The sequence below is a fragment of the Coenobita brevimanus genome, chromosome 93 (assembly GCF_032717465.1).
Source record: "Coenobita brevimanus isolate Jiangsu-jjx chromosome 93, ASM3271746v2, whole genome shotgun sequence".
NCBI lineage: Eukaryota > Metazoa > Arthropoda > Malacostraca > Decapoda > Coenobitidae > Coenobita > Coenobita brevimanus.
Window position 1 is genome coordinate 11,081,382 of NC_137046.1, and position 20,062 is coordinate 11,101,443.

Below are 20,062 nucleotides of genomic sequence, written 5' to 3' on the forward strand. Positions count from 1 at the left end.
CCGTGGGATCCTTAGTATCCCCTGCCCACTTAAGGGCTGCACAGGACTGAGGGCCATTGCTTCGTCACCAGAGTTCATCATGATTTCTTAGGCAAAAAAAATATTTTACCCTGGAGCCAATGGCAGTGACTCGCAGGAGACAGACAGTGGAGAGAGGAAATTAACTAAATGAAAGTAAAATGCAGAGGGTTTGGACAGATAAAGTACAAGGGGAAGAAAGAGAGCAAAGAGAATGTAGATAAAAAAAAAAGTGTCCCTTTTAGTCGCCTCTTACGACAAGCAGGGAATACTGGGGAAGTATTCTATCCCCCCTTCCCCATGGGGGATATCACAAAAATAAATGATCAATGGTTATTCACTGAAGTTAAGCAACTTTACCACCTACAAGTGCAAAGCAAAGGAGTGGGGTACTCAACAGGTCAAGTTGCAAGTAAGGAAACCATTCACCCTTCAAAAAGATGAAAACTGCCTGATGATTCTATATTACCATCAACATCTTACGATCTTTCATCTAGTGTAGTTGCACTGAATCTGATGACAACGAATAATTGGATGAAGATGAGACTAATGATCCACCAACCATAAAACACAACAGAAGTAAAGTTGCAACTAACTTGGTGACATCCGCTGGAGTATCGACAAATAAAGCTGCTAAAATATGCAAACAATTGTCACATGATGATACTGACATTCCAGCTCCAAGTCAAGCAGCAATTTACAAGTCAATATACCTGTACAAAGAAACTGCTACACTGAAGGAGGAATGAAAAGTTGCAGTTGGAAACTCGGTCTTTACATTTCGATGGAAAGCAGAGTGATGAAAATGAGTACCAGGTAGTACTACTTATGAAAGAACCAAAATAAAACGATGCATTGCGTTTGGAAAATGGCAAGGTTGAAACTATTGCTGAAGGAACTGCAAAAATTATTGATGAATACAACTTACCGCATGCAATAAAAATGATCACTGCTGATACAACCAGCGTTAACACTGGGAAAAAAGTGGAGTTGTTGTCAGATTATAACAAATGTTCTCGGATAAGAGTTTCAGCAAACCGCAATTTATCGGCTGTTAGCATCACATTCTCGACAGGATTCTCCGTTTGGTGATGGACGAAAAATTTGGCGTTAATACCAGTTCTCCAAACATCGACTGTCCATTTGAGTCTCAACTAATAAAGAATTATGAAAAACTAAAATCACAGTTTGTTAATGGAACAGAAGAGATTCTCAGTAAGTCAGGATGAAGAGATGACAGGAAGTTTTTGTACCATTTAATATGAGTGTTTAGATTCTTTGAAGAAAAGGGGAATTTTCCTTTGATTAACTTTCACAAAATTCCAAATATCAGTAATGTGAGGTGGAATTCAAGAGGAATTCTCGCTATCCTTCCATTCATTCTTATACCTACATCAAGGAAAACTTTGGAGAATATATACAGATTCATTTCGTACGAATGGGTAGAGTACTGGTTTCCTAATCAGATGTACAATGAAAATGATTTCAAGAACTTATCAGAAATATTGAATCGTTACAAAAAAGCACTAAAGTCATTGCAAAATCACCGGGAGCAGGAGCCATCCTTACTCAAGAAACCAAGATGTAATCAGTGTGCAGAGCATGCAGTCAAACTGATGCAGAAAGTTTATGCTGCCTGCAGAAAGTGACGTGGAGGGACAGGTTGACGAATGAAGAAGTGAAGGAACATTGTGGGGTGGATGTGGATGTGGTTGATAAGATTAGGAGAAATACACTGAGGTGGTTTGGACATGTGAAGAGAATGGAGAATGAAAGACTGACTAAGAGGGTTTATATAGGTGAGGTGGAGGGAGGGAGAGGGAGGGGTAGACCGAGGATGAGGCGGAGGGAGGGAGAGGGAGGGGTAGACCGAGGATGAGGTGGAGGGAGGGAGAGGGAGGGGTAGACCGAGGATGAGGTGGAGGGAGGGAGAGGGAGGGGTAGACCGAGGATGAGGTGGAGTGATAGAGTTGAGAGGTATATGAGGGAGAGGGGGATGAGTTGGGAGGAGAGTAGTCAAATGGTGGGTGACAGAGCGACTTGGAGGCGTTTTGTCTGCGGCCACCCTTTGCGGGATTAGGGCGTCGGGCTACAGATATTTAGATAGATAGAAATAAGTCAAACTGCAACTTAGATTTATTTTCGGTATTAAACAGTGATTTTACGTATTAATACATTTCTATAAGCTCCTTTTTTTTTTTTTTGTTATTATACACATAAATATAAATTTGGAAAACTCGATTTTTTAATTTTGGGGTGACCTTTTTTTTTTTTCTTAACTGAGAGGAATAAGGGCTTTTTTGTTTGTTTTTAAGCAAAAGTTTATCGACTTGGGGTACGGGAACATAAGGCTGTAAAAATGATAAATTTATATATATATATATATATATATATATATATATAAGTAGATAGATAGCTATTAAGGTTATAACTTTTTTTTTTTTTTTCAAATAAAAGGTAGGCTGTATCATAAATTGATGAACTTTTGTTTAAAAACAAAAAGAAAAGCTGATATTCCTCTCAGTTTAAAAAAAAAAAAGGTCACCCCCAAATCAAAAAATGGATCTCTATATGTTTAACATTACCACACACAAGTTTTATCACCTTCTTAAACTTTCTATTATTTTTTTTATAACTTTATAGACTTGCATGGAAGATATTAGAACTGTTTAGAACTTTCTAGAACGGTTTGTAACGTTCCAGTATGGTTTAACATGGTTTAGAACATTCTAAAATAATCTAAATATTATAAAACGGGATGCAGTTTTTAGCATCTAACAGTTATCTTCGCAGTTTGCTGGTGAACAGTCCGCAAAATAATTCCTTGGTGTTTTACTGTTGTATAATAAATATTTTTTGTTTTTCAGATAACCATCATGTCCCGCAAAAGAAGTAATACTATCGCACAGAAGAACAAGGATGTCTGGACCAATAATTTGGTTCGGTTCCTGCGGTCACATAGAAGAGGAACTGTGCCTTTAGAATAATCTTCATTAGCAGAAAAATGTTGAATGCCAAACCAAATGCAAGTTGTTGGATGTTACCAGTTTTTTGGAACAAAATTCAAATTAAGAAAAGAACGAATAGTCGAAATTTCCAAAGAAGTTACAAAATAATGGGAGAATAAATTGAGCTTTCTACATGTGTAAGATCAAGCAATACAAGCAAAGCTTGACAAGGTGTAAAAACCTTATAATGAATGTTTCAAGAGGGGAAAATATGATGCCCTAAATAAACTTACTGATATCACAAGAGTAAATGGTCTATGGATATCCACTGAAGATAAACAACTCAACCACCTACAAGTGCAAAGCAAAAGGAAAAGTGGGCTACTCAACAGGTCATGTTGCAAGTAAGGAAACCATTCACCCTTCAAAAAGACGAAAAATGCCTGATGAGCCTATATTGCCATCAATATCTTACGATCTTTCATCTAGTGGTAGTTGCACTGAATCTGATGACAGCGAATATAAGGATGAAGAAGAGACTAATTATCCACCAATCAGAAAACACAACAGAAGTTGCAACTAAGCTGGTGACATCCGCTGGAGTATCGACAAATAAAGCTGCTAAAATATGCAAACAATTATCACATGATGATACTGACATTCCAGCTCGAAGTCAAGCAGCAATTTACAAGTCAATACCTGTACAAAGAAACTGCAACACTGAAGGAGGAAATGAATGAAAAGTTATAGTTGGAAACTCGGTCTTTACATTTCGATGGAAAGCTGAGTGATAAAAACGAGTACCAGGTAATACTACTTAAGAATGAAAGAACTGTAATAAAATTCGATGCATTGCGTTTGGAAAATTGCAAGGCTGAAACTATTGCTGAAGGAAATGCAAAATTTATTGCTGAATACAACTTACGGCACGCAATAAAAATGATCATTGCTGATACAACCAGCGTTAACACTGGGAAAAAAGTGGAGTTGTTGTCAGATTACAACAAATGTTCTCGGATAGGAGTTTCAACAAACCACAATTTATCGGTTGTCAGCATCACATTCTCGACAGGATTCCCCATTTGGTGATGGACGAAGAACTTGGCGCTAACACCAGTTCTCCAAACATCGAATATGCATTTGTGTCTCAACTAATAAAGAATTATAAAAAAAAAAACTAAAATCACAGTTTGTTAACGGAACAGAAGAGATCCTCGATAAGTCAGGATGGAGAGATGACAGGAAGTTTTTGTACCACTTAACACCAATGTTTAGATTCTTTGAAGAAAAGGGCATTTTCCTTTGATTATCTTTCACAAAATTCCAAATATCAGTAATGTGAGGTGAAATTCAAGAGGAATTCTCGCTATCCTTCCATTCATTCTTATACCTACAACAAGGAAGACTTTGGAGAAGATTTGCAGATTCATTTCGTACGAATGGGCAGAGTACTGGTTTAATAATCAGATGTACAGTACAATGAAAATGACTTCTAGAACTTGTCAGAAATATTGAAACCTTATGAAAAGCACTAAACGCATTTCAGAATCACTGAAAGCAGGAGCCATCCTTACTCAAGATACCAAGAAGTAATCAGTGTGCAGAATGTGCAATCAATGTGATGCAAGAACTTTATACTGCTTGCTGAAACAAAGCCACACTGCAACTTAGATTTATTCTAGGTAATAAACAGTGGTTTTAAGTATTAATACATTTGTATAAGCTCTTTTTATCATTATTATACATGTAAATATACACTTACAAATATCGAATTTTTAAATTTCGGGGTGACATTTTTTAAAACTAAGAGGATTAAGGGCTTTTTTTCTCTTTGTTTTTAAGCAAAAGTTCGTCGAACTTAGGTACAAGAACATAAGGTTATATAATTATATATATAGATAGATAGATAGATAGATGATAGATAGATAGATATACATACATACATATAGATATTGGCAGATAGGTATATATATAGGTATATATATAGGTATATATATATATATATATATATATATATATTGTTACGCTGTCCGCCTTTCCGTTCCCACGGGTGCAGCCGTTGCAGCTGGGCTGGGGGATTGTGCAGTGTGTGTCCGTGTCATTCGCGGAGTTTACATTAGCGAGTGTTACAGGTTCTTTTGTTTCTTTCGTTCCTGCCACTGAGGGCAATTTTGTTTAATGCCATGCTGAGAGTGCATTTGATTATTTTGATTGTCGTGTGTGAGCTGCCAGTGTGTTTGGTGATGTTTTGCTTGCATTTGAAGTACCAATTCATTGTAGAGAGAGAGAGGGGCACGAATATAAGTTCTTATTAATTAATTTGATTATGCGTTCGCGCTTGGCCGTGCGTGAGCCTTGATCAGAGTCAGTATCTTCCCAGCTAGCTTCCGTATCGTGCGTGTGTACACACTCTCTCTCTCCCCAGTCATTTTTATGCCGAGCTGGCGTTTTCATTTAAGTTTATTTTTATTCTTTTGTTGCTGACTGAGGGAAGTAGTTATTTTATTTTGTTTTTGTAACCGTGTTGTCTTTGGAGGGCCAGTTTGGCTCACCGTGGTTTTCTCGCTGCCTTTGTTAACGTTCCCCAACACACGTACATACACACACACACCCCTAACCCCTACACAGTTAATCCCATCTCTTTGCTCAAGGCTAGTGAGAACCATCGTGAGCTATTAACTGCGTTCCCCCTTGGACACGGGTTAAGTAGAAAGTCGTCACCACCGGAAGTAAGTGGGAGGTGTTCCTGTAGACTGTCTCGGGCGGTATTACTTCCGGTAGTGACGATAGTAGGCTAGATCTATAGGTAGGCTGTTCCGTTTATTATCAAAGTACAGAGTGTTGCGTTTTAGTTTTTCCGTTGCGCAGTTTTTCTCTAGTTTGCGGAGTGTCAGTGCCGGGGTCTGCGTTATTTTTGCAACGCAGTGGAGGCCGATCATCTAAGGCTGACTTGTTGTCTTTTTTGTAATAGCCCCGGGCTGGCGCCACCGTAACAGTGGCGACCTCGCATCAGGATATCCTAACAGTGCCTTCTTGCTAGGATATCGTTACCTTGGCGTTCTCTGTGCTTTGAGGTGAAGTTGATGTGTGTGTAGTTTCTCAGTCAGCATTAGTATTTCATTATTTAGTACTGCCATTGATTTGTCGCCATGGAGTCACGCGTGTCTACACCAGATCGCGTACGTGCTGAGTCACCTGTGGATATGGAACAACGAGAGGCACATAGCAAAGGTACTCCCCGTGTGAGCCCTGAGTTTGACTATGGTGCTGAAATGCCTCGTTTCGCTACCCCACTATTACCATCTATGATGCCGCCGAGCCAGTTCAGAGCAGTTCCCCCAGGGATGTCTGGTGCTTTCCCTGGAGTTGTTTATTCCACTCCCATATACCCTGGAGCCTTGTCACCGGAGGCTCAGTTGCAGTTGGAGTTGAAAAAGATGGAGATGGAAATGCAGCGTGCAAAAGAAGAGAGGGAAATGCAGCGTGAAAAAGAAGAGAGGGAGATGCAGCGTGCAAAAGAAGAGAGGGAGATGCAGCGTGCAAAAGAAGAGAGGGAGATGGAAATGCAGCGTGCCAGAGAGAAAGAAGAGAGGGAGATGGAGATGCAGCGTGAAAAAATGCGATTTGAGCTGGAGAAGACTCGCTTGGAGGTGACTGCTAATAGACCAACTTCAGATACCCAAACCTCAGGCTGTGCAGAGGATAGGGAGAGTTGGTTCTCAAGGAGTCTAAAATTAGTGCCAGCATTTGATGAGTTGAAGGTGACAGAATGGTTTGTCAGGTTTGAGAAGAAGGCTAGGGAATTTGAGTGGCCAAGGCAGCGCTGGGTGGGGTTGGTATCTAATGTGCTGAAGGGAAAAGCCTTGGAAGTGTATAATAGGTTGAGCCCTGAGGATGTAGATGATTATGATGAATTTAAAACAGCCATCCTGAAGGCATATGAACTTAGACCAGAGGCTTATCGGTTGTTGTTCCGTGGTGCTCGGAAAAGGCCTGCTGACACCTATATGGCCTACGCTAGGTATCTGGAGGAGAGGTTAGACGAGTGGTTGCTGAGTGAGAGCGCCACTTCGTATAACGATGTGCGTGAACTGCTTTTGATGGAACATTTTACCAACATGGCTGACAAAGAAATTGGTGTTAAAATTAGGGAGAAGAGATTTAAGACCGTGAAGGAAGCAGCGACGTGGGCTGATGACCGGGTGTTTGCCTTGCGGAGTATGGGGGTCAAGTATGCTAATTTTCAGTATTCCAGGGAGAGGACTGTGAGTGGCCCTGCCTGGGATAAATCTCCCGTGAATCAGTCCAAGGGAAGTTCAGAGGAGAAAAAGAATTCTGGGAGAAAGAGCCCTGTATCCAGTTCGAAGCTAGTTTGTTACTTTTGCAAACAGAGTGGGCACATCAAGCCTAACTGCCCTAAGTGGAAGGCCTCCCAAAATGCCAAACCAGTGGCACTAATTGTAGGTTCGAGTCAGGTGAACGAGAGGAGTTGGGAGAGTGGTAACGGTGAGGGAGAAGTCTGTGGAAAGCTGGAGTGCAGCCGGCTGTGCTCGCTGCCAGCTCAGGCTGAAAAGGTTACCCAACATGCTACGCCACCTCCGGATGAACTGCCTCAGAAATCGTCCCTAGACTGGTGTAAACCTTTTATATGTCACGGCACAGTGAAAATTCATGGGATCAGTTATCCAGTTACTGTGGCTCGTGATACCTGTGCACAACAGTCTGTGTGCAGAAACGTGACTGGAGGGCCTGTAAACTCAGGGAAGTATGTGCTGTGTAGAGGCATGAACTCAGATGAATACTATGATTATGTTCATGTGGAACTCGATTGCCCCATTGTTCAGGCTGCAGCTCAAGTAGCTGTTGCTGATGTAATGCCAGTAGAGGGGATTGATTTTCTGCTGGGGAACGACCTGGCTGGGGAGAAAGTATTTCCATCTATTCCCCCACCAGTTGTTGTGGCAGAGAAGTGTTTTGACGCCCCAGAAATTGGTATTGAAGTTGATGCAGAAGTGGAAGCCATGTTCCCGGTCTGTGCAATTACACGATCTATGGCACAGGTTGCAGCCCGGGAGGAAGAACTGGTGAAGTCACAGGTTCTTGGGGTCGACTGTGGTGAGGCAGGGCCACCAATGGAGGAACCTAGTGAGCAGAGTGTTGCTGTGGTGGGTGAGGAGAGTGGGAATGCGTGCATGGGTGCCGCCCCACTTCCCACTCAGGACACTAGAGGTGGTGCTGAGTATGTCTGTGTGGAGACTGAACCCAGCCCACCGACTGAATTAGAATTTCAGGACGCTGGGGTCGACTGCGGGGATGCAGGACCTCCGTCAAACGCGCCTGAGGAACAGAGTGTCACTGTTGAGGGTAGAGGTGATGATGTCAGTGTGGAGTCTGACATTCTTACCCCTGTCGAGTGTACTAGAGGTGACGCTGAGATTGATCGCCCTTCGCAATCCAGTGTCCCGACCAGTCCCTTATCTCAGTCCTCAGTAGAGCTGGCGGGTGTTGGGCCAGCAGAATTGAGGGTGAAGCAACAGGAGGATGTAACATTAAAGCCCTTGTTTGCTCGAGTAGGGGAAGAAAGAAGTATGGAGTGTGGTAAGGAGGAGTTCCTGATTAAAGATAATGTTTTACATCGCCGATGGACGCCCACTGGCGCCACGGTAGATGGAGGAGTGAGTGAGTTAGTGCAGGTGGCGGTGCCTGTGCAGTATAGGGTGCCGTTAATACAGTTAGCACATGAGGGACCTTTAGCAGGTCACTTGGGAAACAGGAAGACAGTGCAGCGCTTAAGATATAATTTTTGGTGGCCAAGTATGCCGGGACAAGTTGCTGCGTACATCAAGAGCTGTCACACGTGTCAGATGGTGGGCAAGCCTAATCAAGTTCTTCCTGTGGCCCCTTTGACTCCCATTCCTGCAGTTGAACCTCCGTTTACCCGGGTAATCATTGATATTGTGGGCCCTTTACCTCCTACTTCTGCTGGAAACAAGTATTTGTTAACCATAATGGATGTTACAACGCGATACCCAGAGGCTATACCAATCAGAAGCATGCAGGCGAAGTCAGTAGTCAAGCAACTTATCCTGTTCTTTACTCATTTTGGCCTGCCCAAGGAGTTGCAGTCAGACCGTGGAGTAAATTTTACATCTAATTTATTTAAGCAGACAATGACAGAGTTGGGCGTCAAACACATTTTGTCCAGTGCCTACCATCCGCAGTCACAAGGTGCCCTGGAGAGGCATCATCAGACCTTAAAGACCATGCTGCGCACCTTCTGCTATGATAGTGGAAAGGATTGGGACCTAGCGGTACCCTTTGTTATGTTTGCAGTGAGAGAGGTACCAACTGAGTCGTTAGGGTTTTCACCCAATGAGTTAGTGTTTGGGCACAGAGTTCGTGGTCCCTTGGATGTGGTGCGAGAGGCCTGGAGTAACAACAAATCTGGCAACCAGGAATCCATGCTTGACTATGTCTGCCGCACTCGGGAGAGACTGCATTGCGCTTTAGAGCTTGCCCGTGACCATCTAATCGGGGCTCAAGCGAAAATGAAGGCTCATTATGATAAGAAGGTCAGAAGTCGTGAGTTTAAGCAAGGAGATGAAGTTTTGGCACTGCTGCCCATGCAAGGAAAACCTCTGGCAGCTAGATTCAGTGGTCCTTATATTGTGAAGAAGAAAGTTGGGGAACTTGACTATCTAATTGTTACCCCAGACAGGCGGAAGAGTACTCAGTTGTGCCACATTAATATGTTGAAGCCATACTACCGCCCAGTTGATTCTCATTGTGGGATGACTGCTGATGTCTCTCACCTGGGATGTGAAGGACGGGGAAGGGAGGACGTGGCATCAAGGGAACGTGCTGTGGAGGGAGCTGTTGGTGCCGGTGATGTGAGTGGTGGACCAGGGTTACAGCCACAGTTCCTGGAAGGTGACTTTGGAGTGGACGTTGAGGGAACCAGGGATAAGAGCGCTCCTGTAGTTTTGGTGGTTGGTAGTGAGTTGGAGGAGCAGGAGGAAGTGTTTAGTCGTGGTGAGATGTTACCAGCTGACCTATGGGAGGGCAATGGTTATGCAGCTCTGGTGGAGAAATTGCGACACCTTGATCCAGTAAAGCGAGAAGAGCTCTGCAACAGATTATGGAAACATCCGAAAGTTTTTGGAGATTCACCGGGATTGACAACTTGGGCTACTCATGACATTGACGTTGGGGATAGTAAGCCTGTAAAATTAGCTCCCTACCGCATCAACCCTATCAGACAGAAAGCTCTCGATAATGAGATCAAGTATATGTTGGACCATGGATTGATCAAGAGGAGTTTCAGTGAGTGGAGTTCACCAGTTACCTTGCAGCCGAAGCCAGATGGGAAGGTTAGGTTGTGTGTGGACTTCCGGAAAGTTAACTCACTGTCTAAGACCGATGCTTATCCCTTGCCTCGGGTCGATGACTCCGTGGACAAGGTGGGAAATGCCACTTATATCACCAAGCTTGACTTAGTAAAAGGATACTGGCAGGTCCCGCTGACGGAACGGGCTAAACAAGTGGCTAGCTTTGTTGTCAGTGGTGCAGTATATCAGTGCCAGGTGATGCCTTATGGATTGAAGAATGCTCCAGCCACTTTCCAGAGGCTTATGGATAAAGTGGTGGATGGCATACCTAATTGTGTCGTTTACATCGATGATGTCATTGTGTATGACACCAAGTGGGAGGAGCACCTTGATCATGTGGAAATGCTCATTAAGCGGTTGGAGGAAGCTGGCTTAGTAGTCAACTTGGACAAGTGCGAGTTCGTACGTGCTAAGGTCCAGTACCTTGGATTTGTTGTGGGACATGGGCAAGTGGCTCCACCTCGGGCTAAGGTGGATGCCATTTCCAACTTTGCAGCACCCCAGTGTCGCCGTGCCCTCCAGCGATTTTTGGGCATGATCGGCTATTACCGAAGATTTATTGGGAATTACTCCACAGTGCTTGCCCTCTTACTGACTTATTGCGCAAGGATAAGAAGTGGCAGTGGACAGCCGAGTGTGAGCAAGCTTTTACTACTGTTAAGTCTCTGCTGTGCCACCACCCTATATTGCGTGCACCAGATTTTGACAAATCTTTTGTGCTGGCAGTTGATGCTAGCCGAGTAGGGGTAGGAGCAGTGTTGATGCAGCCGGATGAGGGCCAGGTTGAACATCCCATATCATACTTCTCAAAGAAGTTTAATAGAGCTCAGAAGAACTATTCCGTCATAGAGCAGGAGTTATTAGCGATTATCCTGGCCCTACAACACTTTGCTGTCTACCTGCCCCCTTTTGGCCCTGTGATCAAGATTTATTCAGACCATCATCCCCTGCAGTTTTTGAACAAGTTTAAATTTAAGAACCAGCGTTTGACCCGCTGGAGTTTGCTTTTGCAAGAGTACAATTTAGAAGTTAGGCATATTAAAGGGACTGATAACGTAATTGCTGATTGTTTGTCCAGGGAGGGGTCAGGGTCATGATTCGAAAATTTTGATCCAGGGCTCAAAATTTTCCTTTGGGGAAGGGCGTGTTACGCTGTCCGCCTTTCCGTTCCCACGGGTGCAGCCGTTGCAGCTGGGCTGGGGGATTGTGCAGTGTGTGTCCGTGTCATTCGCGGAGTTTACATTAGCGAGTGTTACAGGTTCTTTTGTTTCTTTCGTTCCTGCCACTGAGGGCAATTTTGTTTAATGCCATGCTGAGAGTGCATTTGATTATTTTGATTGTCGTGTGTGAGCTGCCAGTGTGTTTGGTGATGTTTTGCTTGCATTTGAAGTACCAATTCATTGTAGAGAGAGAGAGGGGCACGAATATAAGTTCTTATTAATTAATTTGATTATGCGTTCGCGCTTGGCCGTGCGTGAGCCTTGATCAGAGTCAGTATCTTCCCAGCTAGCTTCCGTATCGTGCGTGTGTACACACTCTCTCTCTCCCCAGTCATTTTTATGCCGAGCTGGCGTTTTCATTTAAGTTTATTTTTATTCTTTTGTTGCTGACTGAGGGAAGTAGTTATTTTATTTTGTTTTTGTAACCGTGTTGTCTTTGGAGGGCCAGTTTGGCTCACCGTGGTTTTCTCGCTGCCTTTGTTAACGTTCCCCAACACACGTACATACACACACACACCCCTAACCCCTACACAGTTAATCCCATCTCTTTGCTCAAGGCTAGTGAGAACCATCGTGAGCTATTAACTGCGTTCCCCCTTGGACACGGGTTAAGTAGAAAGTCGTCACCACCGGAAGTAAGTGGGAGGTGTTCCTGTAGACTGTCTCGGGCGGTATTACTTCCGGTAGTGACGATAGTAGGCTAGATCTATAGGTAGGCTGTTCCGTTTATTATCAAAGTACAGAGTGTTGCGTTTTAGTTTTTCCGTTGCGCAGTTTTTCTCTAGTTTGCGGAGTGTCAGTGCCGGGGTCTGCGTTATTTTTGCAACGCAGTGGAGGCCGATCATCTAAGGCTGACTTGTTGTCTTTTTTGTAATAGCCCCGGGCTGGCGCCACCGTAACAATATATATATATATATATATATATATATATATATATATTGCTTAGATATTTGTTAACAATATAACTCATTTTGAATAAGGTATCTGGTCACTGAATAAAATATACAGCTCATAAATCTACTTGTAAGTCTTTGGCGTCATTCCATTTTGTATTAAGTGTTTGGCATGTTGAGGTAAAAGAAGAATAAACATTTAAAAAATACTCCAGTTCTTTTGGCAGAAACTATATACTTTTCCCTTTAAATGAACTTCTGAATTTTTATTTTTATTTTTATACTCCCCGAATATGTCCTTACAGAAATTGCACCCCTATAATAAGTACCTATATTATAAATGCAGCCATCACCCCCCATTTTCTCTCTCTCTGGAAACTTGCATGCAATCCTGCTTGAGGAACTTGTTGGCTGGGTGGGAAGGCTTGGAGGCTCTTGTCGGGGTGGGTTATGGGTGAGTGGATTAAGAGGCACGGTGAGTGGAGTGGGAGAGAGGGTGATTGGGGTTTACAGGTGGGGTGGACTGAGTTGGTGGGATAGGTGGATGGGTGGGCAGATTGGATAAGATGAGTTGCTGGGTGTCTGTGCTGGATGAGGAGGGGTGGGCGAATTTGTAGATGAATGGGCGGGCAAGGTGGACTAGAGGGTGGATGTGAAGGGTGGGTTGTAAAGTGGTTGATGAGGTGGAAAGGTGAGTGAGTGTGTGATTGAGTAGAAAAGGTGGGTATGTAGGTGGGTAAGCAGGATGGGTAGGTGTGTGACTGGGCTTTGTAGGTGGGTGAGTGGAGGTGTGGATTCTCAGAGGACAAGGCAGGAGGTGGCTTACTACACTGGGTGAACATGTGGACTGGTAGGTAGGTGAGTAGGTGGATGGGGGAAAACAGGTCCATAAGGTAAATATGTCCATGAATGGAATGGGTTGATGTGAGAAAATAGGTCAACGGGAGATTACGTACTTTTGGAAAACTAGCCTAAGTGGAAACATAGGTCCAGTGGATAAGACAAAAGTTCATGGGGTTAATGGGTTCATGGAATAAAATAGGTCATGTTGAGATCTGGTGTTTCTCCGTGAACATAAAAAGGTCCATGGAGGCAATAGGTCTATGGATATATTAATTTTATGGAGGGAAAATTGGTCTATGGGGAAAATAAGTCGATGTGGCATATACGTTACTTCAAGGAAAATATGTTTATGGAGAAATAGGTACACTGGGAGAAAGTACGTTCCTGGAGGAAAATAAGTCCATAAGGGAAAAACGTCCACTGGAGAAAATGAAGTACACAGGGTAGAGTAGGTCCATGGAAGAAAATAGGTCCATGAGGGAAGATAGGTGAGTGAGGGGATGACCCCTAGTGGGTGCAGCCAGAGACAGCCTTATGTGCTATAGTGTGACAGTATGCATGAACCTTAAATTATTTATGTAGTATGACGAATGTCGAAGCAAGTTTAGAGGACAATTTGCATAAAATGGTATAGCAGGGAAAACTGGTTACTTGTTCACTATGAGTAGTGATAAGGAATAGGAACGTGAGCTTGCAAGTAAAAAAAGTAATTACCTGGCAGTAATGCCATCCCCACTCTAATGTATGGATGTAAATCACTGAAACTATTGAAAAGATAAAAGTTATGAATGAGAGCATTGGAACTGAATTATCTGAGAGGAACAAGTGGCGTTACCTGGAAGGATACAGGCAGACAAACGGGGCAGTGAAGGACTGTTGTGGTGTTCAAGTGGATGTGCTATAGGGGGAAAAATGTGTTAATTTTGTTTGGCCATGTCGAGAGGATGATGGGAGAGAGACTGACAAGGAAAGGCTAGAGTCTATGTGAGTAAGGACGGAGGGGGAGACCGAGGACGAGGTGGAAGGATGGTTTGGAGAGGCATATGAGAGAGGGAATTTGAGTTGGAGAGAGGAGTGCCCAAGGGCACAGGACAGAGTAATATGGAGGCAATATGTCTGTTGCCATCTCTTATAAAATTAGGTCATCTGGCAATAGACAGATAGACAGACACCGTATCATTCATAAGCAATAAATATTATGAACACTATTATTCATTATATATATATATATATATATATATATACAGTATATATTTTTAAAAAATAAATAAACATCTCGTGTCACAATTTTCTTTCCTATCGTCAGTATGTGTTCTACCAAGGATGCCCTAGTGGCTATTTCTCACCTACTGTACCTTTTGGAGTCCCGGTGATCCTCCTTTCGGGACTTTGGCGAAAGCTTTGCCATTGCACTTGACATCTCACAGGCTTTCGATCGAGTCTGGCATAAATCTTTTATTTCCAAACTGCCCTCTTACTGTTTCTATCCTTTTATCTGCACGTTCATCTCAAGTTTCTTTTCTGGTTGTTCTATTGTGGCTTTTGTAGACAGCCACCGTTCTTCCCCAAGAGCTGTCTGTAGTGATGTTTTTGGGGCTCTGTTCTATCACCAACTCTCCTCCTTCTATTCATCGATGACTTTCTAAGCTATACATCTAACCGTATGCACCATTACACTGGTGACTGCACCCTTTACATTTGCATTCGCTTGTCACAGCATCCATTTCAGCAATTACATCAGCAAACAAGGGATGGGACTATGGTATTCCTAATGTCTAACTTGGCTCATATCTCTGATTGGAGTAAAAATAGTCTTGTTGTTTTCATTGCAACAAAAGATCAGTTTTTATATCTTTCAACCCGTCAAAATCTTAGGAAAGAGTATCCTTTAATTTTTAATAATTTTCAGCTCAATCCTGCATCAGTTTCATTCTCTCGGGATTTATCCTCGAAAGATCACATTATCTCTCATGTAAAATCTGCTTCCAAGAAATTAGTCGTGCTAAGCCGACTCCGTGCGTTCTTTACCTCTGCACAGTTGTTGACTTTTTACACGGGTTTTACTCGTTTCTGTGTAGAGTACAGCTTTTAAGTGTGGGAAGGCTCCCCACATACAGCACTTCCTAACAGGGTGAATTCAAAGGCTTTCCGTCTCATTAACTCTCCTCCTCATACAGACTTCCTTCAACCTCTGTCTCTTCGTGGCACTGTTGCATCTTTATCTCTTTTCTGTTGCTACTTCAACGACCCTTACTCCTCTAAACTGTCTGCTTGCATCCCTCCACAACTACGGTAGGCACGTATAACAGATATCTTTCAACAAACTCTCGCCCTTTTTCTGTCCAACTCTCTAATGCAAGAGTTATCCATTACTCCCAGTCCTTCATATATGCAAGAGGTAACTTTGGAACACTCTTCCTCAGTTAGTATGTCGAATTTCCTATGACCTCCAGTCTTTTAAACGCAGTGTGTCCAGGCATCTCGAAATGAACGGACCTCGAATCTGGTTCCCTGTTTTCTTGTATTTTACTTTTCTGGGAGAGAGTCATCATGCCAGCTTCTTCGCATTGGTTCCTTCTTCCTTGCATTAAAGAATCACATCCAGTACAAAGTAGCCTACATAAAACCACGCATCAGTATCTGGCTCTATATTTTTTCTTTTACATAGCTCATATATTTCCATACATATAATACATCCGAAACAGTGCAATTTATTTCAGGGTCAAAAGTCAGAATTGGCACATTTCTGACTGGTAGCGACTGGAAGAGGTTAACATTGCTATAAGTAAGCATGTCAGAGGTACTTCTACAAATCCATGAATATCTCTCTCTCTCTCTCTCTCTCTCTCTCTCTCTCTCTCTCTATACATTATATATATATATATATATATATATATATATATATATATATATATATATATATCGCCATTTCCAGTGCCTTATAAAGACACTTCCGGCAATAGCATGAATGTATGGTTAAGAGATTAGGCTTTGGCAGTGAAATTGTTAAAAATCTTTGTTTTAACAAAGTCGTTCATTGGTTAAAGTTCTGAAGCGTAATAAACACGAACTTTTCTGTAGAAAGTGATTTGGGATACCAGGGCTGTTATGTACTCAAGAGCAAGCGTGAATCCGTTACGGAGATAGTCTGATATCCCCACAACTTCAAACTAAACCATTACCACACTCAGTCAAACTGGAGAACCATACAGGTTGTTCAGTTCTAGACTGTGAGACATCTGGAGATACAGTAGTACTTCTTCCTTAGAGAGATACACTGCAATAATGATTCATTTGAATTATGTTCATGAAGACTTAGTCAATGTTAATACTGACATACTGATGACATACAGGAGAACTGAGGTGGACTGGAATGTCCAATATGAATCACAAAGAAAGATTCTCTACAAATCTCTTAAAACAGCTAGAAATACAGTGCTTACCCAATGTGGCGCCTGGGTGCTGGAGACCTCAAAAAGTGTTGCTGTGATACAGAACTGGTTCTCAAAATAGAGATTTGAACTAACCTTGTATACACGCATCCAGATATTTGGCCTCCATCACCCCTTGGTACGTCAGCTCCCCTTCTTGCTTAACCAACTCTTGCAGTTCCTCACGAAGGCGCGTCTGCTCCTTTGGGTTTTGGGCCAGCACATATGAGGCAAAAGCAAGGGTGGAGGCAGATGTGTCATACCCAGCGACCAGGAACAACGCACTTTGTGCCACTATAGTTTTATCATCTAGCACTGGTGTAAATGGGATGAAAGAAGCCAATGGTTAGACATTAAAGTAAGGTAGATGGTTTGGGTTATATTAGCAACTACATGAGGGGTGCCTGAACAAAACACACATTTGATCATTTATGGGCAGACACCAGAATCAGTCGTGTGTACTGACATGAGTTTTATGCCCTTGTTAGAATGTGTACACGTGCTTGATGGGGGGATAGCGGTATATAAAAGAACATTTCCATCGGCTGCCTGGTAACTTCCAGCAGTCACCCTGACCTAGTGCTGCATCAGCCTTTGATGTGGAAATATGTGCTGTACTTATTGCTCCTACCAATAAGCTTTGCTACTGAAAGCACAAATATGTATTCACACACATATATATATATATATATATATATATATATATATATATATATGTTGCATCAGCCCTTGATATAGAAATATGTGCTGTACTTACCTCTACTACCAGTAAACTTTGCTACTGAAAGCACGAATATGTTTTTATATATATACACATCTATCTAATTATCTATCCATATATATATATATATATATATATATATATATATATATATATATCCAGAGAGAGAGAGAGAGAGAGAGAGAGAGAGAGAGAGAGACTCTGTGGTACAGTGGTAGAATGTGCATTATTGTACATGGGAGAAGTTCTCTCCCCGCCAGGGTAATGATTTTTGGGAGTGTTCACCTGGCCACGTACTGTTTTGACGGACATAAGGAGTGCTGTGGTTGAACCAGTGTCGCATACAATAGAGTATGCTTGCACCCAGCCAGCTTGCGTGGGCAATTACACTTAATTCACAGACTACACACACATCTAAAGCCACTCCAACATTATAGTCACACAATGACTTCTCGCCCTACATACAATCTCTACCGGACAGCCTAAGCCACTTGGTAGAGATGCATAGGCTGTATCGTCCTCACTTTGGTCAGGATAGGCCTGTCCTACAGTGGATATTCAAACAGCTGATGATGAAGATTATATATATATATATATATATATATATATATATATATATATATATATATATATATGTGTGTGTGTGTGCTTAGTGTAGCGGAACTGTATTTTAGGGTAACTCTGCACTGAGAGGCAAGCCAATTGATTACCTATAAACCGAGAATTCATATACAGCGGTAGATGGTAACCTTATAACCAACCAACACGTGTTCCCTACGTGACAGAAAGTGGGTTGGCGGAGGGTTAGTGCCCCTCCCCCGAAATCAACTAACTAAAAATGAGAAAAAGAAGTTTCAAACCAGGACTAGCCAACAGGTAACGACTAAGGACCGAACAAAGGACAAGGTATGGATTGCGACATGGAATGTGAGGTGCGCGAATGATGAGGTGAAAGAGACAGAGATTGTCCAGGTGCTTGAGGATGCAAAAGTGGATGTTTGTGGAATAAATGAAACAAAATGGAGATGTGAGACTTTGAGAAAAGTGGAGTACGGATGGGGTATGTGTGGGTGAGTAGGTGGGGATGAGAGGGCAAAAGAAGGAGTTTGTATTGCTGTGTGCAAGAGATGGAAGAATATATGAGATTATGGATCTGTTGGCTCAAAGATTGTGTGGGTAAGACTGAAACTTGGACTACAAATGTAGGCGTTTGTGTGTGTAGGTGCCAACGTAAGATGGTGCAATTATAGTGAAAGAAGAGTTCTGGACAAATGTGGAACCGTGCATGGAAAGCTTTGAAAGGAATGAGAGAGTGTTTTTGATTGGAGATATGAATGGAAAGGAAGGGAATGTGAAGGTTGATTTAATAAATGGAGAGTGGGGTATGCCTGCAGAAGTGGATGAGAATCGCAATGTTTTAGCGAACATTTGTGCCGGGGAGGGGATGGTGATAACCAGTACCCTCTTTAGACACAAAATGATCCACAGGTATACGTGGCGAGTGATGAGAAGGGTGAGTGGTGAACTGAATGAACATAAGGCAATGATTTATTATGTGTGTGTGGATGATAGAGTGAGTGTTTGTAATGGATGCAAGAGCATACAGAGGTTGGGGAAAGGACTTTCCGACCATCACATGGTGATGGTGAAAGTCAAGGTTCAAGTGAAATGGAGGGGTAGGAGATGGGAATGACAAGAGGAAGTAGTCCATACAAGAAGAGTAGAAGGGTTGCAGGAGGATGGAAAAAAGGTAGAATAAAAAAGAGAAATGGAGGAGTGATTGGGTAAATATAATTTGGAGCAGATGGGGGAGGTACAAGGTGTAAGCAAGATATTCACGGGAGAAATCTGTGTGGCATGTGAGGTGAGGTGAGGTGTGGGATGAAGAGGACACAAAAAAGGGGACAAGAAACAGCATGGTGGAATGGTGAGATGAGACAGGCTGTGGCGCAAAAGAAGAAAGCATATAATGAGTGGATGAGAAACAGGGGCAGGGAGGAAGCTGAGAGACGGAAGAGAGAGCTACATGTAGAGAGAAAGAAAGAGGTGAAAAGATTAGTAAGAGAGAGTAAGAAAAGAGTGGATGAAAAATTTGGAAGGAAATTGAGTGCAGAGTGGAGGGAATGTATGAAAATGTTCTGGAGAGAGGTAAGGAATGTTAGACAGGGCGATATAGAAGCAAGTCCGGGAGTGAAAGATAAAAATGGTAGATTACTAGTGGAGAAGGGGAAGAAAAAGTGAGCAGATGGAGACAACACTTTAAGGAATTGTTGAACATAGAGAATGAAAGTAATGCGAGTATATGTGGCTGGGGAATGGCTGAGAGAAGGAGGGAGGCGAGAAGAGAAGAAGAAACCAGCAGGATGGAAGTAGTGGAAGTAATGAAGATGGTCAAAATGGGGAGAGCCCCAGTATGTGGTGAAATGCTGAAGCATGGGGGGGATAGTAGTAGACTGGATATGGATGATGTGCAGATTAGCCTGGGAGGAAGGTAGAGTCCTGGATGATTGGAAGTCAGGTATAATTATTCCCCTGTACGAAGGAAAAGGGGAAAAAGAAGCGTGTAGTAATCATACGGGCATTTGTCTTCTTAGTGTAAT

General features: G+C 42.6%; 1 protein-coding gene across 1 annotated transcript in view; it reads right to left on the reverse strand.

Moving 5' to 3' along the window:
- Window positions 1-20,062, reverse strand: part of LOC145412553 (cytochrome P450 9e2-like) — an 88,118-nt gene that overhangs the window by 50,471 nt on the left and 17,585 nt on the right. Inside the window, exon 4 of the mRNA XM_080282459.1 lies at window positions 16,838-17,056. Coding sequence (XP_080138585.1) covers window positions 16,838-17,056 — 219 coding nt within the window. The remainder of the gene's footprint in view (window positions 1-16,837; window positions 17,057-20,062) is intronic.